The sequence below is a fragment of the Copadichromis virginalis genome, linkage group LG18 (assembly GCF_057382275.1).
Source record: "Copadichromis virginalis isolate Kocher_CV1m ecotype Utaka linkage group LG18, C_Virginalis_male_GT1.1, whole genome shotgun sequence".
Lineage (NCBI taxonomy): Eukaryota > Metazoa > Chordata > Actinopteri > Cichliformes > Cichlidae > Copadichromis > Copadichromis virginalis.
The window spans coordinates 23,596,830-23,624,695 of record NC_140635.1 but is presented as its reverse complement, the minus strand read 5'-3'; the positions used below and the strand labels follow the sequence as shown (position 1 = coordinate 23,624,695).

At 43.0% G+C, this 27,866-nt stretch overlaps 1 protein-coding gene across 1 annotated transcript in view; it reads left to right on the top strand.

The window, feature by feature from the left end:
• Window positions 1–27,866, top strand: part of LOC146687891 (receptor-type tyrosine-protein phosphatase S-like) — a 71,283-nt gene that overhangs the window by 30,776 nt on the left and 12,641 nt on the right. The window contains exons 6-24 of the mRNA XM_085438810.1: window positions 6,216–6,326; window positions 10,354–10,368; window positions 11,774–12,043; window positions 12,444–12,823; window positions 13,746–13,947; window positions 14,811–14,947; window positions 15,205–15,349; window positions 17,388–17,705; window positions 17,811–18,004; window positions 18,147–18,173; window positions 18,430–18,547; window positions 18,741–19,391; window positions 20,129–20,223; window positions 21,177–21,430; window positions 21,671–21,758; window positions 21,968–22,186; window positions 23,329–23,486; window positions 25,983–25,997; window positions 26,229–26,341. Coding sequence (XP_085294936.1) covers window positions 6,216–6,326; window positions 10,354–10,368; window positions 11,774–12,043; window positions 12,444–12,823; window positions 13,746–13,947; window positions 14,811–14,947; window positions 15,205–15,349; window positions 17,388–17,705; window positions 17,811–18,004; window positions 18,147–18,173; window positions 18,430–18,547; window positions 18,741–19,391; window positions 20,129–20,223; window positions 21,177–21,430; window positions 21,671–21,758; window positions 21,968–22,186; window positions 23,329–23,486; window positions 25,983–25,997; window positions 26,229–26,341 — 3,510 coding nt within the window. The remainder of the gene's footprint in view (window positions 1–6,215; window positions 6,327–10,353; window positions 10,369–11,773; window positions 12,044–12,443; window positions 12,824–13,745; window positions 13,948–14,810; window positions 14,948–15,204; window positions 15,350–17,387; window positions 17,706–17,810; window positions 18,005–18,146; window positions 18,174–18,429; window positions 18,548–18,740; window positions 19,392–20,128; window positions 20,224–21,176; window positions 21,431–21,670; window positions 21,759–21,967; window positions 22,187–23,328; window positions 23,487–25,982; window positions 25,998–26,228; window positions 26,342–27,866) is intronic.

The following is a 27,866-nucleotide window of genomic DNA, read 5'->3' as shown; positions in this document are numbered from 1 at the left end:
ACTTGATCTGCTCTGAGACGTTTGCTCCCTGCTTGTGTGTCATGCAGACATGACAATGATTCAGTGGTACAGTATGTTAGGACACATATCACATCAATGAAACAGTAGCAAGACGAATGGCCTACTGAGATTCACCCCAGGCTTTAATAGGATTTGAAATCACCAAAACCATCACAAAGCCAAACAACAAAATGTGCTGTATAATGAACCGAACAGTGCAGCGAAATGACTTGGAGGAAATCAATTACACCTGAGCTGGGCAAGAAATGCGTTATGGATAAAACACTCCTTTAAGATTTGTTTAATGGAGGCACTTTCCGAGCAATGCTTCTGATTTAGTGGATAGCTGCCAGCTCTTATTGGACTGCAGCCAGGAATGTGTTTTGGCCACAGTCATTCTGTTCTCTCTGTCTCTTTTCTTCTTCTGTTGGCTCTTGGAAATACTTTTATGAGCCATATGGGTCAGGAAGAAAAATGAGATAGAGAATGACTGCAGTAGAATCCCACAAAGGATGTCTCATCTTAGCCATTTCATAGCTCATAAGTATCCATCATGTGTGGGGGCTTATCACTGCAGATAACTGTCCACGGTGGCCTTTGACAGCCGTGAACTCTGTGTTTACCCACCTCAAATGCACACATACTCACCCCATCAGTCCTCGGTGACAGAAACATATGGGGTGGTATAGAGATGAACTTTTGCTGGCATCTGTATGCCTCGATCAGGTATCTATCTTTTTTCCATGCCATCTGCTGCACCAGTTTGTATGTGCATGAGGAGAACCATGACAAGCTATCTGTCTGCCCCTGACATTTGGGAGTTAGAGCTGGAAAGTTAACCTAAGCACTTAACAGCTTATGTAGACCCACACTCTTAACAGATGGCATTCAGTACGGACCCTGAGGTTGACTCCAGGATTACATATGCAGACTCTTTGGTAAGGACTAAGACGTGATGAAGGTTAATGGTGTATGTCAGTTTATCTGTTGACGTCAATACAGAACACTTTTTTAAAGTAAATTTTTGCATGCACCAAACAAAATTGGTTATTCATTTTTAACACCTATATAGGGTTGCGTCAAAGAGACTGACCCAAAATCGCGCATCATCGTGAAATGCTATTTTCACAGAGTTTATATTTGGTTGGCTGTTACTCAGCAGAATATTTCACAACCAGATTTTAAGACAATTTGAAATTGGGACTTTAGCCAAAGTAAATCATTCATTTTTGGTAACAGTCTGTTTCTAAGAAAAGAAAAATCTAAAAATGGTGAGCAGTACAAATCCTTTGACAGAACGTGCTTTCAGGCTGACAGAAAAAGTGGAACTTGTGACACGGATAAATCTGCAGACTGACAATTAGGAATCGTTTCTGTCTCTGTGTGCGAGAATAAAAACCAGAACTAAGTCAGAACCTGGAAATTTTGAGCGTTTTTGCGTCTATATTCATTATCGATTTATTAAGTAACTGCTGCGTTAAACCATACCTAAATTGCTGCGTAACACTTTGCTTTGAGGCTTTTCTGTTCATGTTTTAGTGAAATGTGAAATTAAAGAGCAGGTTGATAATGGTTTGGAAACAACAGTTTCGGTTTTAAAAATTACCAGCAGTTTATTCGTAACTGTGTTGCGTTCGTAGTAACTGTCCTTTGTGTCGACGCTTGTTAACATGTGCCTCCGGTTAATTTAATGTCTCAACTTGTGGGAGACTGGAGCCCAAGTGATCTGTTTTACCTCAGTGTCCCATCAGAGCTATCAGATTAACAGTATCCGCTGTCATCTGATCAGCTGAGTCTCAGCCCACAGAAATAATACACCATCCACGATTTCACAGTAGCTCAATTTACTTAGTCACATCTTATTCTGGGCCTGTCAGCATCCCAAAACTGCTCTCTCTCCTCGTCTCTCTTCTTTTACTTTTTCGACCTTTTGCTTTGCCGTCCCACAAACCATCATCACGTCGTTTTGACGCCCGTTTTCTGTCTGCGCTATGTGCTTGTGTACATAAGTTTTGACCTGCTGACCTTTCTATGTATATATTCAGAACACCTGTCCACCCCAGTGTAATGTAATGTCATGTTTTACAACAGTAGATTACAACTGGCAATTTCAAATTTTCGCTGCTTGTTAGCCACACGAGCTGTTTCCAGCTGTCGCACAAGTTCTCGTTTGCAGATCTAAACCGGTCCATTTCTACCTCTCCACCTCCTCGCCATCTTTCCTCCCACTGCTCCTTTCTTCCTCTGCTTTCTGGTTGAGAAGAAGGCTCTTCTTGTAGAGCGGATAATTTATTCCTGTTTGTTTCCCAACTCTGCCCTGAACCACAGGGAAATGAGAGATGGAAAATAGGGAGAAAGAGCAGGGCACGAGCTGTTCTGCTGTCATGTAACTGCAGAAGACAGAAATAAATGGATGACAGCTTCAGCGAGCAGCGTCTCAGCTCACCTAACACGTTCCCTCCTTTAACCCTCTGAAATCACAGCATTCAAACTTCTTCATAAGCTGACCTGCAAGTGTGTCTGTGTATGTGTGCGTGTGCAAAATCTACGTATACTAAGACACACAAAATCTGTCTGTATGTGTGTACATAACCTTAAATATGAGGTTTTATTTTGGTGTAACAACCACCTTATTATGTGTTTGGTGTTGATCCACTGGGATTTTCCCACACCGCTGTCTCCAGGAAGAATGGTAGAAAAAAGAAAAAATATCCAGTGAGCAGCGGTTCAAATGCCTTGTCGATGTCAGAGGTGAACGGAGAATGGCAAGGCTGCTTTGAGCTGAGAGGAAAGCAACAGTAACTCAAATAACCACTCATTCTTACCAAGCCATGCAGAAGATCTGAGCTCAGCCTTTGACACCATTTCTCACTCTGTCCTTCTAAGCAGACTTTCCTCTCTCGGCATCTCTGACTCACCCCTCGCCTGGTTTCAATCATATCTCCTCGACCGTTCCCAGTTTATTCAACTAAGATCATTCCGCTCTCGTCTATTCCCCGTCACCTCTGGTGTACCCCAAGGCTCAGTTTTAGGCCCTCTTCTCTTTATAATATACATCCTCCCTCTAGGTACCATCTTCCGCAAATTTGATCTTCAGTTTCACTGTTTTGCTGATGACACCCAGTTATATCTCTCTTGCAAACCTGATTCCTCCCTCCCACCTTCTTCCCTTACAGAATGTCTATCCGAGTTAAAATCCTGGTTTGCCTCTAATTTTCTAAAGCTCAATGAGGATAAAACTGAGATCCTCCTTATTGGCACCAAATCCAACCTTTTGAAGGCGAACCATTTCTCACTCACCATCGATAACTCCACAGTTTTCCCCTCTCCTCAGGTTAAGAGCCTTGGTGTCATCCTAGACAGTTCACTTTCCTATAAATCTCACATCAATAATCTCACCCGTTCTGCCTACTTCCATCTACGTAACATTAACAGATTGCTTCCTTCTCTTTCCACCCAGTCTACGTCCATTCTTGTACATAGTCTTGTTACCTCCCGTATTGACTAATGCAATTCTCTTTTGCATGGTCTCCCCCAAAAATCCCTCCATAAGCTTCAACTGGTTCAGAACTCTGCTTTTATTGTTCTTATTCTGCCATTGTTTTACTAAGTGTTTTATCTTATTGTAAAGTGTCCTTGGGTGACTTGAAAGGCGCTCATAAATAAAATTTATTATTATTATTATTATTATTATTAAGAGCATCTCTGAAAGCTCTTCTGCAGTTTTTTCCTATCTTCATGGACAACAGAAGATTCTGCCTGCTGTGACAACGTTATGGTTGGGATTTAGTGTAAGGATCATGAAAACATGGATCCATCCTGCCTAGTATCAGTAATAATGGTGTAATGGGAAATGACTTTAGTATGAGTTCAGTATATCCATCTTCTGATGGCTCTTTCCAGCAGGAAAACGTACCATGTCACAAAAATCAGATCACCTCATACTGGTTTCTTTAATATGACAATGAATTCACTGTACTCAAGTGACCTCCACAGCCAATATGTCTAAACCCAGTAGAGCACCTTTGGGATGTGCAGCCAACAAAGCTGCAGCAATTGTGTGATGCTATCATGTCAATATGAACCAAAATCTCTCTTTTTTTTACTAAAGCAGTTTATGCCAAATAAGGGTCCAATTAACCAATGCACCTAATGAAGCATCTATTTAGTGTATTCTTTCTAAATATTATTACTGTGCATTTTATTTTCTTTACCATTTTTAAGATATACAACAGATAATATTCAAAAGAACATTTGTACATAATGATGAATACAGTAAAAGGCATCAGTCAACCATCCAGCACTGGAGCAGATGGTTGAGGTATTTAACATGTGCCATCTTTTGGCTCATATTGTCTGTCACTGCCGTGCACCTCTGCCTATTATATCAATGACAATGTCTATCTCTCGTGGAAGAGGTATTCCACATCTGCTGCTCTTCCCAAGGTGACCTCAGTTTTCCCCATTAAAGATCTTTTACAGAGTCTTTCCTTAAGGTCAGCTTACTTAAAGTGAAAAGAAAATGTCTATAAATAATTTGTTTCTGGTCCACATGAATTAATAAACCCACTAAATTTAGCAGCTCAAGAGTTACAACATACAACAATGACATGTGCAGTTATCTTCAGAGATGGCAAAAGTACACACATTTGTTCCTTAAAAAGAAGTCGTTGTGTTTAACTGATTCGGCTCACTTTAACCTCTGACTATAGAGCTGATGCATTAGTTATATGCTTCTCTTTGCCTCTTTCTTATCTTTGTGTGATAAGCACTGGTGATAGATAGACCAACAGGATTAGCGTTTATGTTATATGGTTTCCTCCTTTAGGTTTACATCACTTTTACAGGGTTACGGTTTTGATTGATTGATTGAATCTTTATTTTGAACATGTTGAAAAAGTATAAAAAAAAAAAAAAAAATAGAATTAAAAGAGACAAATGAACAAAGTACTTGTAAGTAGTACTCTGTTACTTATCTTTTAAAATTAAATAATATTTAGATTGAATGGTTGTGCATATTGGTGTAATGCACAGGGGTTATTTCGCTATTACTTCCTTTTAATATCAATATAAACGGAGGGATTGTTTTTAAGTATTTTGGCTTTTATTTTTGTATTTTATCTTGTGTATTGTGTATGGAAAATAAAAAATCTGTGCAGAGCGATGCACAGTATATCTTGCTTTTCTCTAAATATCCCTGTGCTTCTCTTAAAAGCCAGATGCCTTTTATCAGTCTCACAGAAGATCTGATATAAAACACAGTGCTTTGTATGAGACTAAAACTTGCTCTTTTTGTGTGGCTGTTTATCTACACACTCCCGTATGTGTTTCCATCCTTTCCTTAAAAAGTGTGTGTGTGTGCCATGTGCATTTAGATTTGTGTCACTTTCTACTCTGTGCAGTGCAGCAGAGAGTGATGCATGGTTTTGTGCCTCCTCCTCGGGCTCCGTGTCAAAGTCAGTTTCAAATGAGACGGATGTGACAGAGCAGACTGAAAGAGGGGGGGGAAAAAAAACAAAACCAGAGAAAGAACATCTCTGCTGGTAATTCAAAAGGCCGTTAGCTAAGAAACACAGCAATAAGAATAGTACCACGTGAAGCAAAAGAACACCTGACGAGTGCCGTGTGTAATTATAGCACGTTTAGGGAGACTAGGATAAAAACTGAGGTCGTTGGGTCGTTGCCCTGGGGTAAAGCTGTGTAGCTGCTGCCAGTTAACTGCAAAGATAGAAACAGGCTTTCTTCATTCAGCAGTGTGCCTGCTGCTGGAGAGGAATCACCAGCTAGTACAGAAGTATAAACTAAAGGCGCTTTAAGTGTCATCTAAGTTTGTAAAAAGTGAGTTTGAGACTTGTTTTTGACTTCCAAACTTTTCGAAAGGGAATTCTGAATTTGTGAATATGTTGCCGCTTCCTTTCCCCCTTTCGGTAGCAGGATGGGAGACGGGGATGGTTAGAGGAGACGCAGTTCTTTGTGGAAAATCCAACTCCTGATACAGAGAGAGTGTTGTGCGGACCATTCATTTCTGCCTTGCAGAAATAACAACTGAGCTGACTTTATTGGATGTTGAAGCAACAGACAAAGAGATACCCCAGGGTCAAACTATAGCAGATATTGCAGGATGAAAAGGAGAGGATGCAAAAGGATGGCGGACAGTGGCAGAAGCATTTTCTGCAAACATATTTATCTGGGGTTTTCTTTTTTTTCTCTTGCAGGAGCGTTACAGATTGAGAACAGCGAGGAAACAGACCAAGGGAAGTACGAGTGTGTGGCCACCAACTCCCAAGGCGTGCGCTACTCTTCTCCCGCCAACTTATACGTGCGAGGTAGGACCTGAAACGCAGAACACACATGCACGTACACGCACGAACAAGACACAGACACCGAAAAATCACTGTGACGAAGGTGCCTTAGGTATTACTAGTAAAACTACCTCTTCTGTATTACTGTGCTCTTTAACAAGTATTACTAACCCATCCATTGTCTACAATATATGTTGACTCTGTTGTTTGGTATTTCTCACAACCACCTTTAACAAGTCCACCTTAAACCTTGGTGCGAGCTCCGACGGTTGAATCAAAGCAAGGATAAAGTGGGGACCACACCTTGGTTTAACTGCATGGAAACATCACTGATCTGTCTGCTAAAGTGGTTTCTGTACTAGAGGCAGATTAATTGGTTGAGAGATTTGAACAAAATTGGGAGTGAGAGTCAAGATGTAATTTTGGCTTTACAGTGTTTCACATTAATGGGATCACTGTGGACCCCACATGCTTAAATAAATCTGTGGGTGCTGTTGTAACACTGGCTTATGGCTCAAAGGCCACAACCAATGTCCAGTATTGCAAGTTCTAGTTTCTATTTTACGTGGGATAACAGAGAAGCGTGAATGCAGTTTGACTGGTGCGTGCGTGTGTGTGTGCGCGCGCGTGTGTGTGTGTGTGTGCGTGCGTGTGTGTGTGGTGCAGTGAAGCGAGTGGCTTTGCGCTGGCCGTTTTTATTCTCTCTGTGTTTCCCCGTTCTCTCTCTCCCCTCTCACGTCATTGTGTTCTGCATCAACCCCCTTCCATCCCTCAGAGCTTCGAGAAGGTTGGTGCGCTCTTTCTTTTCTTTTGTTACTCCTTTGTTTCAGAAAGCTTCACTTATTGAAACAGAGGGAAACAAAAAAAGACGACAAAAAACAAACAAACCACAGTATGAGTTAAAGGACAGCGGAGTAGATTTGAAGTGAAATGATTCAAACCTGTATCCAAAATGATGAGAGTAAAGCTGCTGCGATGATGAAGCGGTCTGCCTACGCAGCAGAGTGCATTGACTGCATTGTGAGGCCTTGTGTGCAGAACCCTTGGTATTGCCTTCACTCCCCGATCAATGTTTTCTGCATGGTATGATCTTGTTGTCATGGAGACCCAAGAATTGGAAGATTAAAAAGAGGCAATGTTTGCATGGAAGGAGTGAGAGAGAAAGAGAAAGGAGCACCGCTTGCATGTGTGTTGACTGACGGACTGACACCAGAGCATGGCACAGTGTGTTATCACGCTTATTGATATGCTCAGATTGTGATCTGATTGAACTTGCTGTCTTGTCATGTCTTGCTACTGTTTTTTTGTGTGTGTATGTTTTTTTTTAATTCTTTTCCCCTTTGTACCATCTTGTTTGGCGGTTTGTCTTTGTTCCCATGTCATCACATCTGCTCCAGTGCTGCACTTGTTGAGTGGAAGTCTTGCACTTGCTTGTGTATGCCCCCTTGTTCTGCAGTTTTACGTTCGGTTTGTCAGACGAGAATCACTCACTGGTATAAATTCATGACGCAAACTCAAAATGGCAAGAGGACGGGTCACGTGACTGATGATGGACACTAGTGTTGAAACTAACATTAACGTTGGCTAAATTATCCGGAACCACTGCACTACAGTTCAGAATACACGTGTTACGATGGAGCATCATAGACTGTACATAAAAGATGGATTGTGAGCAATAATTTTTTGTTTGCTTTCTTTTTTTTCCTTTGGAGCCAGAAGTTACCATGTTTAGATGAAAAGGTGGATGCGCATTAGCAAGACCGATTAGCAAGATGCATCCACAGAGATGCATCTCTTTAGGATACTGTGTTAACCATTCAGAAAGCCATTTTATTTGTCAGACAATTGCATTAATATCATGTCCATAAGCCATAACATTAGAGACACTTCAAGACAGCTAGCCGCAGAGCCTCCTCTGCTGGCACACACGTCTGTCTGCCCCACTCCTAATAATAACACCCAGCATTGCTGCTTGTGTTACATACTCAAGCATAATATGAAAAATAGGATGCCTTGCTTTAGACATTATAGAATACTTAAATTAGCTACACCTCAACCAAGTTCATTTGATTTGTATTTTCCACAGCTATGAGACAAAAGACATAAAGTTTACAAGGTTACAGGTTTTATTTATTTGTTTATTTGTTTATTTTTTCCCCTTTTCCACCTGTGTGCTTTAAATATTCATACTAATGCTGCACATTTTCTACAGGTAGCCTCTGAAGGTTTATTATACAGTAATAAGTAAAATAAGCTCTCTTTAATGGACTGTTATACAGTCTAGGCCATGTCTTACCTTGCTTGACTCCCCACCAAACACTGTGATACGTCTTTGTTGACTGACATTTGAAATTAATTATATCCATTCTCAAGCTTAGATATTGAGAGGGGTATTAATGATTCTCTCTTATTACAGTGGTTAATGAAAGCTGTGTCCTTGAGACAGACAAGATGGTGCTGAGTAAATGTCAGCTATATAGCGATGCTGAGATTCAGCGGTAATCCTTATGGCTGTGCCAAGGTCTCCCCAGCCCGTAGCCTCCAGACTCCCTGCAGAGAACAGGACTAATGATAGCTCCACTAATAAAGAGCGAAGCTCCTGGCTCGTACAAACTGTATAGAAAATGGTGGGGAATCATGCGTCCTGGCTCGATTAACTTTAAGCTAGAGGCTCTGTGAGCACAAAAAGGATTATCCCTTGTTATGAGCTCACTTTATTGTAAAGTACTCACCTTTGGCTCCCCAGTGGATTCTTCAGTCGTCGTCTGTGTTCACGACCGGTATTTTTAGAACTACTCCACCGCTTGATGTAGGAGATTACCGAACAGTCATCTTGAGTCTTTACTTTCATCCTTAAACTTAAAGCATTATCAAATTAGCCCACATGCTTACATTGACATCTTTTATTTATTCTTGCTGTGTTGACAGATACATGCCCGTGTGGCTTAAACTGACGTTTTGGTCCTGCTGCATTGCACCTGCTTTGTCTTGTGCATGGAGCTGTCATGGATGCAGTCTGTGTGCGTGTCTCTCCAGCATGCTCAGATGAGGAGATGCCTGCCCAATCATGTCTGTTTTCTAACAGATCTACCTGTTTTTGTCTCTTTGTCTCTTTCTTGTCTTTAACTTCTGTATCCAATTCTGGGTATATTTTTAAGTTTGATTTTTTTTTTATTGCTTTGGTTTGTTTTTCCAAGTTGCTTTGAACTTTGTTATTCGTGAAATGACCACAACTATTTACTTTTTTTTTTAATTTCTTGAAATCATGCAAAAATGTTAACTTCTATCCAATTGTCTCTAGATGCTTTGAGTAGGGGGGATGTGGCCCACGAAGATTCCCAGTAATGATGTCACTCATTAAGGAGTGGAGGTTATGCAGCAAATTTATCAATATTTATGTATTCATTCAAGTATTTAATTTGACATTTTCTTTCATATAGCGTTAGATTTATTGCTGGATTTGCAAGTAATTGAGAAAAAAAAGACTAGACTCTTATTGTTTTGCTACTGTAGGGATATCTTCTTTTATTCGTAATCTTTTTTAAACTGTCTATTTTTAGGGCTTGTGTTGTTTATCGCACATATAAGCTTTCTAGTTTTGAGTTTAGTTTCAACAATGTTTCTGCTCTTTGTCTGCCTTCCCTTTCATTCTCTCCTTTCATCCAGAGATGTTTGTCCGTTACTCTTTTTGTCTCTTTCTGTTTCCTGTGTTTTTGACCCACGGGTATCCTCTTCTTCTCTGTTCTTTCAACATCCGTTCTCTTCAAGTCCTTTTCTCTCTGTCTCTCTCTCTTTCTCTCTCTCTCCCTCTTCTCTTACTTTTGAAGCACCTTCTTTCTGAATGGGCCTGACTCTGGTATACAGCCGTGTTTTAAAATAGATCCATGTGTTTTCTTCTTCCTCGCTCCTCTTTTCTTCCCCCTTTTCCCTCCTTCCCCACGAACCCTCTTCTAATCCTCTCTCCCCTGTCTTTTCCCCTCCTTTCCCACCCCCTCCTTTTTTCTCTTCTCCTTCTTCTCCTTCTGCATTCTGTCTGCACCCTGATGTGTAGGAGCGACAGACACATGTACATAAGTTTATTAACTTATAAACATGCACATACTACCTCACATATCTCTCTTTTTGCTCGCACTCGTTCTTTCCCGTTCTGCCTCGTTCTCTCATGCTGTCTTGGTGTTCTTTACTTAAATGTGTCCGATGATCACTTTGTAAATGCCACAACACCTTTTTAGAACCCTTGATCCACTCCTGTCCACATTTCCTATTCATTTGACTACACACTGTATCAGTTTTGAATCCTATGTATTGTACAGTATGTTGTTGTACAATGTGGCTGTCCTTTGCTACATTGCGTTTCATTGTCTGGAAGAGAAGCAGAGCTGCCTCTCTCTCTCTCTCTCTCTCCCTCCCTCTCGCTCTTTTTCTTTGTCTCTCTGTCTTTTTCTTTTCTGTCCTTCGATCTGTCCCTCCCGTGTCTCTGCTCTTATCTTGCTTCTCTCTGTCCCCCCTCTCAGTCCACAGTTCTTCGTTCTCTTCTTTGTGTTTCTCCACCATTTTATCCCTCTTGAGTCGCCCAGGCATGCAAGTGACCTATGAGTTCAGTCTCTCGATGCATCTCTCCCCTAATGTGTAGTCAACCGAGCTCTGACAGATGCAGTATTGGATATAACTTGCCACTTTGCTTGTTCTTCTCATGGGGACACAAATAGCAGGCAGGGCCTATTGATTGGCCCCCATGATGCATATACTCTCTAAAAGGAGCCCATCTACCGCACAGGCACCTCAAGGCACGGCAATCTGAATGAAGAAAAGTTTTTTCCCTCATAAGTTACTGCTAAAGTTTAGCCTGCTTAGTCACTGCTTCGAGGTGGTGTTTTATTAATAATTCTGCATAAATCTGCTTCCTGCATAAATTGATAACCCGTAAAAAAAAAAAAAAAACCCGCTGTTGTCGTTTTTTGGGTTTTGGTTTTTTACGAAAGAGAAACTGACTATAGGTGTCATGTCCTGGATGAAATGATACTCAAGAGTTTGTCACGTTATTATTTTGAGAAGGCAGCTCACTCTGAGTGGTTGAGCTCAGCACAAGATTTGTGTCTTTTTGTTGGATTCATCAGTGCCATAAAGTAATTGGGACTAAACTTGAAATATCCCTATGTAATTTTCTGTAAAAACCCTGAAGTTCATTCTCCCCTTTCCTGTTACCTCTCCTCTCCTTCTCTCTCTCTTTCTTTTTTATCTTTCTCGCCCTCTCTCTCTCTTTCTCTCTCTCAATCTCTATCTCGCTCTCTGCCTCGCTCTTTTTCTTCTCATTCTCTCCCCCCTTTACTCCCTTGCCCCCTCCTCCTTCTTTCTCTCCACCTTTCTCCTTCTCACTCCCTTCCCCACTTTTCTCCTTCCCTTTCCTTAACCCCTCTCCCCCACCCCCGTCCCACTTCCTTTCTCCCCTCCCGACTCTCCTCCTTTCCCAGTGCGCCGCGTGCCCCCTCGTTTCTCCATCCTCCCTTCCAACCACGAGATCATGCCAGGAGGGAGCATCAACATCACCTGCGTGGCTGTGGGTTCACCCATGCCTTATGTCAAGTGGATGCTGGGTAACGAGGACCTGACTCCCGAGGATGAAATGCCGATTGGACGGAACGTGCTGGAGCTCAATAGTGTCCGCGAGTCTGCAAACTACACCTGTGTGGCAATGAGTAGCCTGGGTATCATTGAGGCCAGCGCTCAGGTCTTAGTGAAGAGTAAGGGCCCCGGCAACCTTTAGATGCCTAAGAATGTTTTTAATTTTAGCCTGAGAAAGTAGAAAAGTTCAGCTGTCTTCTCATATGTACTCAGCAGGGTTCTGGCATCCCTTGTAGGTGAAAGTGTAGCAATTTAAATAGTATAACGTAGCATCCTTAATTTATTAATCAGTGTATTTCAGGTTAAATGTTACTGTCACTGGACACTGCAAGTACCACTAAAGAAATGCAGTTTAGCAGGTTGAATCTAAATGTAATATATGTTAAACAAAGCAACATTTATACTGTAAAAGAATCAAGTATTTCCACTAAATATAAAATGTAATTTCAACACTGAGACCAAGAGAGTATTTTTCTTTTTTCAAACGTTTAAATCACCTGCTGCCACTCTAATCCCCAGCTTTACCAAAGCCTCCCGGCACGCCCATTGTCACCGAGACCACAGCCACCAGTGTGACCATCACATGGGACTCTGGCAACCCCGACCCCGTCTCCTACTACATCATTCAGTACCGAGCCAAAGGGCCCGACAGCAAGTATGAGACAGTGGACAGCATCACCACCACCCGCTACAGCATCGGGGGGCTCTACCCCAACACAGAGTACGAAATCAGAGTTTCAGCCTATAATACCATCGGCCAGGGGCCCCCGTCCGCTCGCGTGGAGGCTCGTACGGGAGAGCAAGCCCCCGCCAGCCCGCCGCGAAACGTCCAAGCTCACATTATCTCTGAGAACACTGTGATGGTCCGCTGGGAAGAACCGGAAGAGCCCAATGGACAGGTGAGATGAGGATTGGAACAGCCCTGTTTGATCTGTTATCAGTAGAGGAAAACACACATTTTTACATTTCCTTTTATCTGCTGGCATGCTTCTCCAGCTGTCAACCTGAAAAATGTTCTCAAAAGGGTGGTGAATGCCTGCACCGAGACCTCAGATACCCAGCAGAAAAAGTCCTTCATTTTTGTGCTTTGTGTTCTGTAACAGAGAGGACGGACCGATGGACAGATAGATAGATAGATAGATAGATAGATAGATAGATAGATAGATAGATAGATAGATAGATAGATAGATAGATAGATAGATAGATAGATAGATAGATAGATGTCTCCCTGTGCTCTTCTCTCTAAAGAAGGAAAGGGTAATTGGACAGTCCTCTCTAAGTACAGAGCGCTCCCTCCAGAGGCCTGTTTCCTTTTTCAAGCCTACCAACCTGCACCGTAGGTCCATAAAAGTACAAGACTGAAACTGAGTGCATATGAGGATTATGGATATTAAAGAGTAATAACAGGAGAGCTATACTTTGTACTACCCATAAACTAATCCCACAGACGAGGAATATCGTGATCACATTTTAAATGCTACAATCTGATGGCATCCACAGTATTATTTATTTATTTTATTGAAGCTTTATCAGGACGAAATGTAAAACTGCACCTTATGACAGTGACCTCTAGGAAACAGTAATCTGTTGGACCATCTGGCCTGAAGTCAAACAATAATTCAGACACGATGACCTTGGCTGCCGTAAATTCTTGTTGTGTTAAAAGATGGCATTATGGATTACCCCGGTTGTAGGACAGTGGGATTAGGTGACAGTCACGTAATGCATCCCAGTCCCCGATTACCTTAAAATCCAGTCCCAATCAAAACAAACTTGTCCGCACGATTCACTGGGTGGCTTTCCTTTTGCTATGTTTTGTAGGTGAAAGGCTATCGTGTGTACTACACCATGGATCCGTCCCGGCCTATAAACGAGTGGCAGATTCATAACGTCCAGGATAGTGTGCTCACTACCATTCAGAACCTGGTAACCTCAGAGACCTACACCATCCAGGTCCTCGCCTTCACCTCCGTTGGGGACGGACCCTTCTCAGACCCCGTCCACGTTAAAGTCTTGCGTGGAGGTTAGTGCGCGACCGTGCATCGACATAATCATCGGTAGACGTTCGTGAAAGAGAATAAATTTAGCCCGCATGCTAGTGCATTGATAACGGCTAAGTAGCCATTTGCATTTACTTATGTGTGGATGAGTAATGGTTATTTTTTCAGACGAGCATGTGCAGCAGAGCACAAATGAGTAAGTACTCGTGATTATGTGCAAGTATACAAACCGCTCAGGAGCTTATTCGAGGAGCTTATGTAAAGTTTGAGTAGCAAGCCACTGTGAAAGTTTGACCTGTCAGAACATATGACTTCTTCAAAGTGAATAAATTCTACCAGCCGGGACCGAAGTGTGGAGATTTATGTGAAGGAAACAGGGATTAACAGCGAGAAATATCCCTCATGCCCCGGTGCTGATTGTGTCACCGTGACAGCTCCTGAGAAGCTGCTAGGTTTATATGATGGGAGGTGAAAAGAGATGACAAAATAAAAAAAACTGTGACGGTATTGCTGGTTAAATTTCTGTGGCACTTTTACTTCTGCTCCACTTTTAGTCTCTAACAGTTTCTGACACATAAAGAAATGAAAGTATATGTAAGAATCTGATTTATGATTAGATGTTTAAGGGTTAGTACTTAAATGATTAGTAATTAGGTTGGGTTTAAGTACATTTTTTAAAACCTTTGTCTAAATTGAAGTCTTTCTAGCACAATTACCAATAATAATGATGAATACATTATCAAAAAAATATTCATTGCATTTGAATGACTCAATGAAACAGAGTCATACATATAATAAATAATCTTTATGAATAGTGCAAAGCCAAGTATTAGTACTGCTGTAAGCCAAGGTCTTATTTGAGTGTGTTTTGTCCTGTTCCCTGCAGTCCCTGGCCAGCCAAGCAAGTTTAAAGTGGGTAAAGTGACAGACACGAGCATAGAGCTGACCTGGGAGCCTGTCCACAACAAAGAGAAAATCGTCAACTATGAGCTCCTCTACAAACCTGTCAAGTTTGGCAGCTTGGTAAGACCTCTTAGTCTGTTTTTTTAATAAATCCACCTGCTGAGTGGATTTCTTATCAAGACAAAGGCTTGAAAGGGAGATAAAAGAAGATTTTTTAAAAGATTAACCCCAAAGTCCTGCACCCTTGTGTCTAGTGGTCGCACTCTCGGTCAACTTCTCTTCTCCAGCTCTTCTCTAATGTCTCTCTTTTTACTCTTCTCATCTCCCCCCCTCCCTCATCGTCGCACCTCTCTGCTCCCCTCTCTTCTCTCTCACAGGAGAAGCTGACCTTCGGGCCCAGGAATTCTTACACTGTGGAGGGTCTCAAAGCGAACACCGAGTACTCCTTCTCCCTGGCTGCCATCTCAAGCAAAGGCATCGGCGCTTTCACTAACGAACTGGTGCAGAGGACATCACAAGCCAGTACGTCTCGACTGAGCCGGATTCACACAGTGTTCCTGCACACACCAACGCATATCCCACAAATTCAAATTCTATTGTGTTTATTTATTTATTTATTTAATGTATTGTGCCGCGAATATCTTGGAAACATTTTGTCCTCCAAACGCTCTCACACACAGCTCGTAGCGGTACATTTCCCTCAGCTCCCGGCCTGGTAAAACCTGGAAGCCGTCTCTGCATCTCTCCATGTGTCTCGTTTATCAACCCATACGTCCAGCCCCACCCCCTCCTCCAACCCATCCATCTCTGTTTGACCGTACCTTTCTTCCACCCCTCAGCCTCTCTCTTTCTCGCACAGCCAAAACATCATGACAGATGGAGATGGAGCACCGATTAATGTTTCACTCTTCCTTTCCTTTGCCCTCTTTTCACTCTTTCCACTCTATCAGTGTCTAATGTCTTTGAAAGGGTGCAACTGTCTGCCACTTATTGGCTAGCAGCCAGTGGTCAGGAGCATTAAAGGATGGCGGGTAGCCTGCTATGTTGACAGGTAAGTGCTGGCCAGTCTGTATTTTACCCACGCTGAGCTTAGATTCTCTCCCTTGTCTCCTTTTCTCTGATTTCTTTGGGTTTTTTTCTATTTTTGTGCAATCACTCTTAGCCAATAAGAGTTAAATGAGTTCCACCATTTTGTTCTGACACCAAGTTATTTCATATCTGCTCTCAAGAAAGGATAACAGAAAAATGGTACAAGGAAAAGAATTTATAAAGTCGATATGAAAAGCCCCGCAGTTCACCGCGCCGTTTTCCTTTAAGTGGTAAGTACTTGCAGTCACCCATCAGACTGCGTTTAGTGGGGTTCTCTTCTCTCTTTACTCCCAAACGGAAAGAGTAACCAAGGTTGTGTACCAGAGGATGTTGGGGGGGGGGGTGATATTTGGAAAAAGGGAAGGTGCTAGATAAGCAGACTATTTCATGCAGCAGAATTAATTTCCCAGGGAGGTTATGTGCGCTTTCTTATCGCCAAGCTTTGGTGCACATCTAGATTGTCCCCCGAGGCCAACAGAACAGTGGCTGTATGGCTGAGTGGATAGATACTTGAACCTGTCAGCCATGACTATTACACTCCCACACACACACGCACAAGCCTGGACCTCGGACATGCCCGCCTTTGTTTGTGTGTGTGTGTCTTACTTAAATGACATTATATTGGTTGAGCTATATCTGTGATTCGTAAATCTGTGGTGTCTTTTCGTGATTTCTGTTTCTGCACTCATGTCTGTGACAGTAAATATCCAAGCCTCTGTCTGATTCAGTGTCTGCAATTCATCATTCTAGCTTGACTTTCAATTTCCCGTCTTAGCTCCTTTTTTCCCCTCCGGGATCTCAGATTTTGTTTTGTGTTTTTTTTTTCTTTTGTTTTTTTCTCCTTTACCTGCCTCCTAAATCCTTTCAGCACCGTATGAGATCTGGTTTAGTGGTTTGTTTGTTTGTTTTTTTTATCTCCTGCTGCGATGTGTAAGACCTTTCTCTAGTCAGCCACAGTGAAAAATCTCACACCACCCTACCGTCTTGAGGACTCGAGGATTAGCCGGCTGGTCATGTGAAATGTATACATGTGTCTGTGCTGTCGTGCAGCTAGCTGTGCATCCCCATTTTTTTGAAAGAGAACAGACATTTATCTGTTTTTCATTCATAAATCTCGAGCCTTTTTTGGCACTACCTATAGCCAGGGGATAAGATATAATCATTGACTGCTGGATGCACATTCTCCTTGGGTATAATTAAGTTGTCCACTTAGGGTCGATACTCTTGTCTTTGGTTTATTTCATTAGGCTCTCAGGCTAACATTATGCTTTTACATTATGTGGTTGCTCCCCCTTTTTTTGCCCAATTCAGGTTTGTCCCAGTGTTATCTCTTTCAGTTCAGTTTACCTTAGTTTCTCATTGTTTCCTTTTTTATCCTTATCTCCTGTCCTTTTGCTTGTATTTTCCCTTCTCCCGGGTCATCTCTCCTAAACTCTTTGCCAATTGCCCTGCTTGCCCTTTGTCCAATCAGAGCCCTCAGCCGCACCAGAGGGTGTGTCCTGCGAGAGTGCCAGCTCCACCTCGCTGAGAGTAAGTTGGGGGCCTCCTCCAATGGAGGGCCAGAATGGCGAGTTGGCAGGTTATGAGCTGAGATACCAGAAAGTTTCTGGGGCAGGAGGTGGAGGTCTGGGTCCGGAGGTGAAAGACCTTCCTATCCCGGCCCAGCAGGGGCAGACAGTGGTAGAGGGGCTGGAGAAATGGAGTTGGTACAACATCACTATTGCAGCCTCCACCGCAGAGGGGACTGGACCCAGCAGCCCTGCTGTGCTCTGCAGAACAGACGAGGACGGTGAGCGTGAGAGCCGCAGATCAGACCTAAACGTTATTGACTGCTAAGTTGATTATTTACTGGCTAGAACTTTGGTCACTTAATTAATTCCACACGTGTGCTCAGTTCCCGGCGCAGCCCCTCGTCAGGTGGATGTCCAGCCGCTGAACTCCTCGGCTCTCCGAGTCACGTGGCGCCCAGTGTTGCCACGGTTACGGCAAGGCCAGATCCGTGGCTACCAGGTGCATTTCAGCCAGGCAGAGAGCGGTGAATCACGCAACCTTCCCCGGATCAAAGACCTCTTATTGGACGAGTCTCAGGTGACAGCATAGCTAAATATATAAATGATTAAATGGTGTTCATTTGTTATATTCATCCTCCCTTTCTCCTCCGCTCCTTTGACTCACTCCTTCTCTCATCCGTCTCGGCTGCCTGTGGGGTGTGTCTCGTCTGTGGGATAAGATGGAGGAGGATGACGCGACTCAATATGTGAGTGCAGACTACCCGTCCTCTTCTCATTATAAATGAACCAATTATTAATGCATACAGCGCTATGCTGCTAATAGACCACAGATTTAATTATCAACTCTTATGTAAGTTTTCTTCTTTTCTTTTTTTTTTTGCTGATGCACAGTTCTTCCCCAAAAAAGGGGAATAAATCAATAAATAGTGTCTTTTTTTTTCTAAGATTGAAAGGAGTGAGTTTGCAGTATTTGATGGTGGTATTTTGTGTTTTCTCCCGCAGGAGCTGATTTTAGGAGATCTGAAAGCAGAGACTTTGTACTCTGTCTCTGTGGCAGCATACACCACCAAAGGGGATGGAGCACACAGCAAAGCCAAGCTGGTGCAGACCCCGGGGATTGGTAAGCATATGTCAAGTATACATTTCAGTGCCCCAGATTTAGTAGCATACTCAAGAATTGATCGTACAGTAAGCTGCGCCAGGAGATGGCAATAAATAAGCCGACAATCAATTCTAATTCTTCTGTATTTGCGTGATATATGTTTATCGCTATTCATTTTCTTTTTTTCTGCTGCCTACGCTGTTGTCTGCAGTGCCTGGTCCCCCCTCCCTTTGGGTGCGTCTGGGATCGAGCCCGTCAGTTGTGGTGCGGTGGGCTCCTCCGCTGGAATGCTCTGATAGCCGGGGGGCCCCGGTGGAAATCCAGGGCTACCGCCTACAGTTTGGCCTGAAGAATAGCTCTTTAGACACCACGGTGGATTTCACAAATCGTGAGAGAAACTTCACTGCGAGAGACCTCTCCCCAGGCTCCTCCTACATCTTTGTGCTCGCCGCAAAGAGCCGAGCAGGCTATGGAGATGTAGTCCAGCAGGAAATAACAGTCCCTATTTTTCCTCCCGTGGGATACCCCAAAATATCTGACTTTGTTAATGTCACTTGCTGCTCCCTGCAGTTGTCCTGGCTGCCCCCAACCCCAGAGGAGAGCAACGGTGTGATTACAGAGTACACTCTAGCCTACAAAGAGGCTGCACACACCCAACCCTCTGCTGACCCTGGCCCCTCCGCTTTTCCAACCCCCTTTGCTCGTCCACGGCTGATAGCGCTACCAGCAAGTGAGTCGAGCTACACCATCCTGGGCCTCAATCACAGCAAAGCTTACGAGGTGCAGCTCAGAGCCCACAACAAGGCAGGGCCGGGCCCCTTCAGCCCACTACTGGTGCACCTCACCCTGTCCTTGGAAACAGGTAGGGCTGGCCTCCGGCCTCAGGAACACCTTTCTAAGCGCTGGTTCAACTTCACATCTCCCCTTACTGTGGATTTCACTCCAAAAACACTAAACTTAATGAAGTCTGGGCCAGTTCTTACAGGTCTGCCTCTCACCAGTGCACCTCAGAGAGGATGAGAACTGCAAAGTGCGGGACACAACTACTCTCCCCAATCTCCTCCACTCACTCACTTATACCTTCATCACCTACCCTTCACCACCAATGGAAGCAGGCTGAATGTTAATGGATGTTTGCTTCAAGAGCACTGCTTATCACAAACCCTCAGGTAAAAGTCAATACAGGGCTCGGATATACAGTATCTAATAGCGAAGGTAAGTGTTCGGTCTGATTTGAAGCGAAAACCGGCATCTGGCGCTGTATCTGCAGGTAAGCTTTTTTTATCTGATAGACCTTCACTACCACCTTTTCCAAAGGCTTTGCTGAAGTCTGAGTCTAACAAACACAACCTTACACTCTAACAACGTGGCATGTCACATTTCTGCAGCCAGTCTGTCTCTTACTTGTACTTATTACTCTTGCCATCCACTTTCCTCATCACCTGCCTATCCTCCTAACCATCATGTCTTTCCCCCTCCTCATCAACTGACCGGGCTGTTCTCCATTTTTACAGGTCGAGAAAAGCAGAGGACGCCGCGATTTTAATAAAACGCTTCATCACGAGTGACTCTCTGCCTGTTTGTTTCTTCACTTCCCAGATGTGCCGAGGAATTTTTCGGTCAATCTGGCCACTGAGACCAGCGTTCTTCTTACCTGGGAGTTTCCAGAGACTAGCAACCCCTATCGCTTTACTGTATGTTGAATGGCACGTGCAGTGCCTCATTGTGTTACGTAAAACTCTAATGTTTTAACATCTGTGGGATCCTTAAGATTATAATACTCAGCTTTATTTGGGTCAAGTTTTTGGAAATTATAGAGTGCATTTTAAATAGCAAGAGTTAATTACAGATCAGCACATTGTAGGACAAACAACATCTCAGACATGCAGAAAAAATGTATGACAGGAAAGAGGATAGAAACTATTTAAATAAAGCGTGAAATACTGAGTAACACAGATCTAATAAAAATGTATAAAATTAATATATAAAAAGAACACAAATAAAAAGCAAAACAGGCAATATTTTTTTAAATCCAAGATTGATCAAATAAAAAATGTGAAATTTAAAAACACTTATGAGCTGCTGACTCATTTTTAAAATATTTTTAGCATGCATGACCCCGACACAATAATACACCCACAGATCTACCCACAGGCATTCATGTGGAATTTCTCTGGACTATGAGAAGTTCAATTAAACTGAGCATTTACTGAATATAGAAAAATCCATCTACCAGCACTTTAAAGTGCACTTATTATCTCATTTATTGAATCCAGAAAAGAGGTTTACTGGGATTATATCCCTTGCTAATAACTGACTAGGTTTACTAACTCCTAGTTTACACTGGTCCTGGCTAAGAATAGTTTAGCACACATTCCTCCAATAAAACGTCAGAAAGGGCATCTGGTATAAAAAAAATTAAAAAAAAACTAAATCTGCCGAAGTGAATGTGCAGAGCCCCCCGCTGTGATGACCCCTTGGGAGCAGCTGAACGGAATTTTAGTTCAAACTCTCAAACAAACCCATCAAAAAACTTTATTCAGGGCATTTTACAAATGTTCCTTAATTTAGTTCTATAGCATTAAATGACTATTTAAACAGCACACAACATAAAGATTAGCTTCACCAACTCTTTCCCACCCTTCAGGTTGAATATAACCGTCAGAAAATGGAGGTGGACGCTCGCTTGAGAAAGGCAGTCATCCCAAACCTTCAGCCTAACACGAGCTACGACTTTAAAATCACTGCTCCTGAGGGGAACCCTGGAGGCCTTCGCCATCGCATCTCTGCTAAGACATCCCCAACGATCACCATCCGCCGCCCTGAGATCGACCGCACTCGTGACTCCGAGACCACCGTGACGCTTATCTTGCCATCACTGGAGAATCGCAGTCCCATCAAGTAAGGCTGAAAGACTGAGCCTTAGATGCTCTTACAGGCCTTGAAAACGTTGTCATGTCATATAGGGGTGACAGTCATCTGACTTGCTGTGTTCAAGTCTGGTGATTACAGTCACGGTAACAGTATGGGGCACTGATGATAACAGTACATGACTGCTCTAAAGTGAAAATAGTTACAGACAGTTTGCTATTGTGCAACTGCAGCTGTTGTTATGTTGTTTGTCCTCTTGCACTCCTACAGGAATATTTATGTTGTTGTGGTTCCGCTGCGAAGGCCCCGCGGCGTCATCAGACACCTCAAGAGTCCAGACGAAATGGACCTAGAGGAGGTGAGAACCACAACAATAACAGCACCCACTGATGTCTGAGCCTGCGAGGAGGAAAAGACCTATAAACACACACAATCATATCTCTGAGAACTCCTGGCAACGCTTACCCTTTTTAATTCAATATCAGTCTTTAAACATTAGTCACAGTTATTGGAGAGGCTTATTTTGCTTGTCTGTGTCTTTTCTCTCTTTCTCTTTCTTTCTTTTAGCTGTTAAAAGACATCAGTCAAAGGCAGAAGGATACTCGACAGCAGAAGCAGGTGGACTTGCGCCGGGCTTACATCACAGCCCGTTTCACACCTGCCATCCTGCCGGCTTTCTTCACCCTGGGGGACCAGCTGGACTATGGCGGCTTTGAGAACCGAGCTCTAGAGCCAGGGCAGGAGTACGTCTTCTTCATTCTGGCTGAGCTGAACTCCACATCCGGGGTATGAAAGACACTACTTTACATGTCTTTTCCCTGTTTGTTTTTTTTAAACTGCTCCCACATTCCAGGCTGTCCGCGTTTCTCTCCTGCAGGCTGTCACTATACACTGTAATCAATACGGCCGAGCTGCTAAAACAATAAAATGCCCATCAGTCAAAGTGTTGTAAGCAAAAGGCAATAACCCTCACATACTTCCATCACCACTGCTAATAAAGAGTGAGTGTACCCGCTGTGGCAGTGGAAGAAATATTGCCTCATGCACCCCTGCTATGTATGTGCATTCAAACTGGAATAGACATAAATATACAACTTAAAATTAGACTAGGGTCTTTATATTAGATTTTTTTCATTATTGGATCCCTTCTAGCTCAGGGGATGCTCTTCCAAACTTCTGCAGAACTAATAAAAAGCAACAGTTCGAGCAACAGTAAGGTTAGGTACATTTTTTTGAGCTACTGTCTAAAATGCTGAGGAAAAATAAAGGCACAAATGCCTGCACATTATATGACTGATCACAATTATACGGACATGTTTTCAGTCTAATGCAATCCACTGCAACAGCTCAGCAATAATGCAAACACTGACCCTGTTTTACTTTTGCAAAAAAAAATGAAAAACCTGAGGGAGAAAACAAACGATTCGACTCTACACTTACTTCTCTGTGTCATAGTCTTTAGAATGACATGACAAAAAGAGCAAGAGAATGAAGGCCGATAAATAAATATTTGCCAAAATACATCAAAAGAGTGTTAAATAAATTTTAAAAAATAACCAGTCTTCTCATCGGTATTTTCACTACGGGAGCAGGATGGATGAGAAGCAGTATTTTGAATGGCACAAATCAAACAGAGATGCATTGGAGTGAAGATCTCACTCAGCCTGAAGAATGTGGGGATTTGTTGTGAGGAAACACTAGGCTCAGGTTTTCAGGTTCTCTCCAGTTTTCCTGGTGATCCTAATCCACACCTGCTGCAGTAATCCACAGAGATAGAGAGTGCATCAAATTGGAATTTAGTCTCAGGTGTTCACGGTAGACCAAAGTAAAACACAAAAAAATAAAATGCCCTTTTTTGTCACTGCCTGTCCACAATTTTGTGATCATCTTCTTCTGTGGTGTTTTTTCGTTTACGTTTTTTTTTACAGAAGATGTACGTGGCCAGCCCGTACACAGACCGCGTGATTGCCCCGGACTCAGACCCGCAGCCATTCGATGCAGGTGACGGTCTGATCTGGGTGGTTGGACCAGTCCTGGCTGTAGTCTTCATCATCTGCATCGTTATCGCCATCCTCCTGTACAAAAAGTGAGTGGGATGGACTTCATAAAAATAAAATGTCAAATTTTCCAACCATGACGCTAACTCACACTCTTGGTCACACTGGGTAAATGCCACAGCAGCTTTGATTATGACTCTTCAAGGATAAGACTGACTTTAGTCAAAACTTTTCACAATGACATCAAACTCCATGAAATGCGCAGAAATCTTTTCATGTGTTTCAGCCTCGCTGTTTGTGAATATTCATTCTAACTGAATATGTCAATCTTTGAAGATGTCCCACACATATAATACATTATATATTTAGTAGGGGTGCAACGATACACAAAATTCACGGTTCGGTTCGATACTTTGGTGTCACGGTTCGATATTTTCTCGATACAAAATAAAATGTTCATGCCTTTTTAATTTGTCATTTATTAAAATTATAAATATATATTTTAACTCAAAAGTAAGTTTTTAAATTTAACCCTAACCCTTGTGCGTGTTTTTTATTTTGACAGCGAATGCGCACCTGCGGACCACTTATGTGCAGCCCTGGTTATTTAGCTCATCATATCGCAGCCACAGAAATTCTTTTGTCCATGAAACCATAAAGCTGCACTTTCTTTTTGCCTTATAGTCTGATTTGTCATAACTTCTCCGTTTTGTGGTAAGCTTTTCTTTGGCTGTCACTTCTTCACCCTGACCTGTCTTATTTGGCTCAGCAGAACTAAAATATATATCCTGCTGCTTTTACACACGGACTCACATAAGCTCAGCAATTCTCTGCACGATCAACCTCTCACATGTTTAAGCTTGCTGCGGGAGATTTCACTTGTCATGTTTGCATAGTAAGCTAACGATTAATAAGACAATGTCAGAGGAATTGGTGCGCAAATTATCATCACTCACCAATCAGTGTTGTCGCTCTCTATACACAGTTCGCGCGATTGCAAAGTGAAAGCAAAAAACAAGCGCAAATTCAAACGCGACTTCAATATGTCACATATTGACAGTGGCTCACCGATGCCAATGACATAATTACCCAGCTACATTTCTGAAAGAATGCAAAAGCATTGACATATATTTTTCCTTCCTATGATAGGCCGACGGGCAGGGCAGAGATAGATTTTGGTAGCCCAACCGGAAAAATCTCTAGCCCCAGGACGTCAGGCTAGCGATTTTGCGAGCCCTGTATCTGATTGAGGAATCACTCATCTTTGGAAAAGAGAGTTTATTACAGAGAAATGTCTCTTTCCAAAATAACAGCTATACTATCCGCTTCTTCTGGGCTATATTCTCAGCAGCATATTAAACATATCTGGTCCCCATAAGGAGAATCATGTGCTAACAGCTGTCTAAATGACTCGGGTAAAGTTTGTAGCATGCATGCTTGTTGTTTTTGTCTTTGCACTAGGATGATGTTGGCATAAATGTGCAGTCATATTCGTTGTGTTCCCACTAGTGCTTTCAGGTTAACCTCGTTAAAATGACCTTAACGCCACAACACGGCAAATCTCCGTTAACGAGCTACCCCTGATAGCCCGTGCATGGGGCTAGACAGCCAACACTTAACGAGCTAACTGCGCTAACACACTAGTTCACACCAATGTAATTGAGCATTGCGTGGCACATCCAACATACTGTTTTACTTTAGTCCATGACTCGCTTACCTTCAGGGTCATACGTCACATGAAAACCAAAATAATTCCAAACGCCAGATCTGAATGAGGGGGGGAGGTTCAATTTGCCATGTTGCAAGGAGAGCTTAACTTCTGTCTCGCTAGCTTGCCCTGCGCTCTTCCTTCTGACTATGCTGTCTGTGTGGAGCACTCAGTGGATCTGCGCTCGACAGTGCAGCCTAGGCGGAGTAGTCGAACGCAGATTCACTGAGCGCTCCACACAGACAGCATCGTCAGAAGGAAAGTTGATAAAATAAATTACAAATGTTGTATTGTTCGATACATATGCGTACCGAACCGAAAGCACTGTATCGAACGGTTCAATATCGATACGAATATCATTGCACCCCTAATATTTAGGGACTGTATTTTTTGGCAAACAAATATGTGTCAGCGACTATTTACAGCAACTAGAGTAAAATACATTTGTGGTTGCTAGTGAGTATTTACAGCAGCGCGATTATGCGTCAAAACTCGAGTCAAGATAAACGACGGTGCCATTACTTATCATCCATGTTCCAGCTGCGCCCGTGTGGCTCACTGATGGGTTTTAGACAGTGCAGCAACATTAAGCATACACACTCAGGTACTATGCTTATATCCTTGTTGCACCTCCTGCTGTTATACTCTTCCACGACAGCTCAACATTCACCAAATTCTCTATGAATTTGGAAATTTTGTTCATTCCTCAGACAGCCATCAAGCAGTCTGACCCTGCTGTAAGCCTGTGATATCTGCTGCAAGCCTTCAAGCATTTGAATGCTAATGCAAAATATTGATTTTCCTCTCTAACAATCTGTCCATTTCCTTCCCTTTCTTCCTCTAATTATTCCTGCCCATGCTCCCGTTTCACTGGAAGCAGCAAACCTGACAGGTAAGATTAAACCAATGTCAAGCTCTTTGTACATTTTAACCCACAGTAATTACAAGATACCAGATGCTGTACAAAGAACTTGTACAAGGACTTAAACACTGTATCTGTTAATGCTGTGTTTACGCGAATCAAGCGGCCATGCTAATGACGTGTCAGTACCGAGCCTGCTTTCCTGTCCCCGGTTTGTTTGCATGTGCTAATTGCTCTTTTGACTCACTGGTGTTTCAGCAGTAAGCGCAAAGACTCTGAACCTGGAACCAAGAGCCTTTTGAGCAACGCCGAGATGATGGCCCATCACCCGACCGATCCCGTGGAGATGAGACGCATCAACTTCCAGACTCCCGGTAGGCAGCGTGCGCCTCCACGGGCACCTGAAGAAACACTTTTTGTTCTGAACGATAAAATCTACTTTTGATTGCTCATCGTTTGAAAATGAAATATTCATGCCGGCAGTTTTATTCCTGGTAGAAACCCACAGACGAGATTGAGAAAGTTTTCCTCCTCATCACAGCCAACACATACCTGGCAGCTTCTAGTCGTTTCTGAGATCAAAATGGCTTCTACCCAGGTAGTACAGTCACTGCTTAGTCACGGCTGAGTCATCACGGTGTGACAAAATCTGATTATCTCCGCTCGCCCACAATCCACATGCCAAGCTGCAGAAAGTAGCATCAGAACAAACAGAAATGACAGAAATCTGCCTTATCAATCTTGAATGTTTAGAGCTCAGAGCGGATTCTCAGAAGTTATGCTGTGGGTTAACAGTGATCATTTGTAAAGCAATTGGCTCTCTTCTCGCCAGCATAACCAACCAAAGCCTCACTTTGAAGTAAATACACAGATTTTGCTGCTTCCCACCCCCTACCGAGCGAGATCTAACAACACAGCTGCTTCGGTCGAGGCAACGGGCCAATGAGGCTTCGCTTTCACTTCTTCCCGTTCAGTTAGCACCATCCTAATAACACATGACCTGAAGGAATTTAATCACCGCTCTCTGTGTATTTTTTGTGGTTGCAATTTATAGAAGCGTTTCGGGGTCCTTGTTGAAAAAGGTGGCGAGATGTGTCACCACAGAGAAAGGTCACCTGCCAGGATATTAAAGGGCAAATGAGAAAGATTTTTATTTAATCAATAGATAAAGGTCTAAAGTTTCTTTTTTTCCCCACATGTTCCTGGGAAGCAAAGAATCCCCCTCCCCACACACACACACTCTCACACATACAGAAGAAAGCACTTCAGAGCTTCTTTCATCATGAGAATTTTTCATGCTCGCGTGGCAGCAACCTTGACGCTCCCTCCTCGCCCACTTCTTCTCCCCTGAGATTTGTGCTTTTGAGACGCTGAAATTTGTTTCCAACAAAACCGGCCGATCCTATCTGAGGTCATTCCGGTCCCGACTTGAACGTTTTGTCGTGCTTACCTGCGGGTGCTGCAGTGCCTGCCTTTAGAGAAAAATCAGCGTTGATGTGAGCACGTGTTTGACGGCTGTAGCAGCACAGCGCGTCAAATGCTTTTCATAGTGCATCTGCGTGCATTATAAATCACCCAAACATCGAAAATGCGTTCTGGAATCTGGCATTGTGAAATCTGTTTATTGCACACAGAGTTTGTGTTAGTTTGATTTATTGTTGAAAGTGTTTGCCTTTTGAATGGGGAATAGATTGCTATAGCTTCTCTAACGACTGTACGAGGCAGAGGTTGCTTCCTTTGTGTGCATCCGTGCACGCGCGCGTGTGTGTGTGTGTGCGTGCGTGCGTGCGTGCGTGCGTGCGTGCACCGCCCTCCTAATTAGTGTTCTGTCTGTTTGTTTTCTCTGAGTCGCTGCTCCTCTGATCACAGAGAAAGCAATTTATCAAAGAAAAACAATTT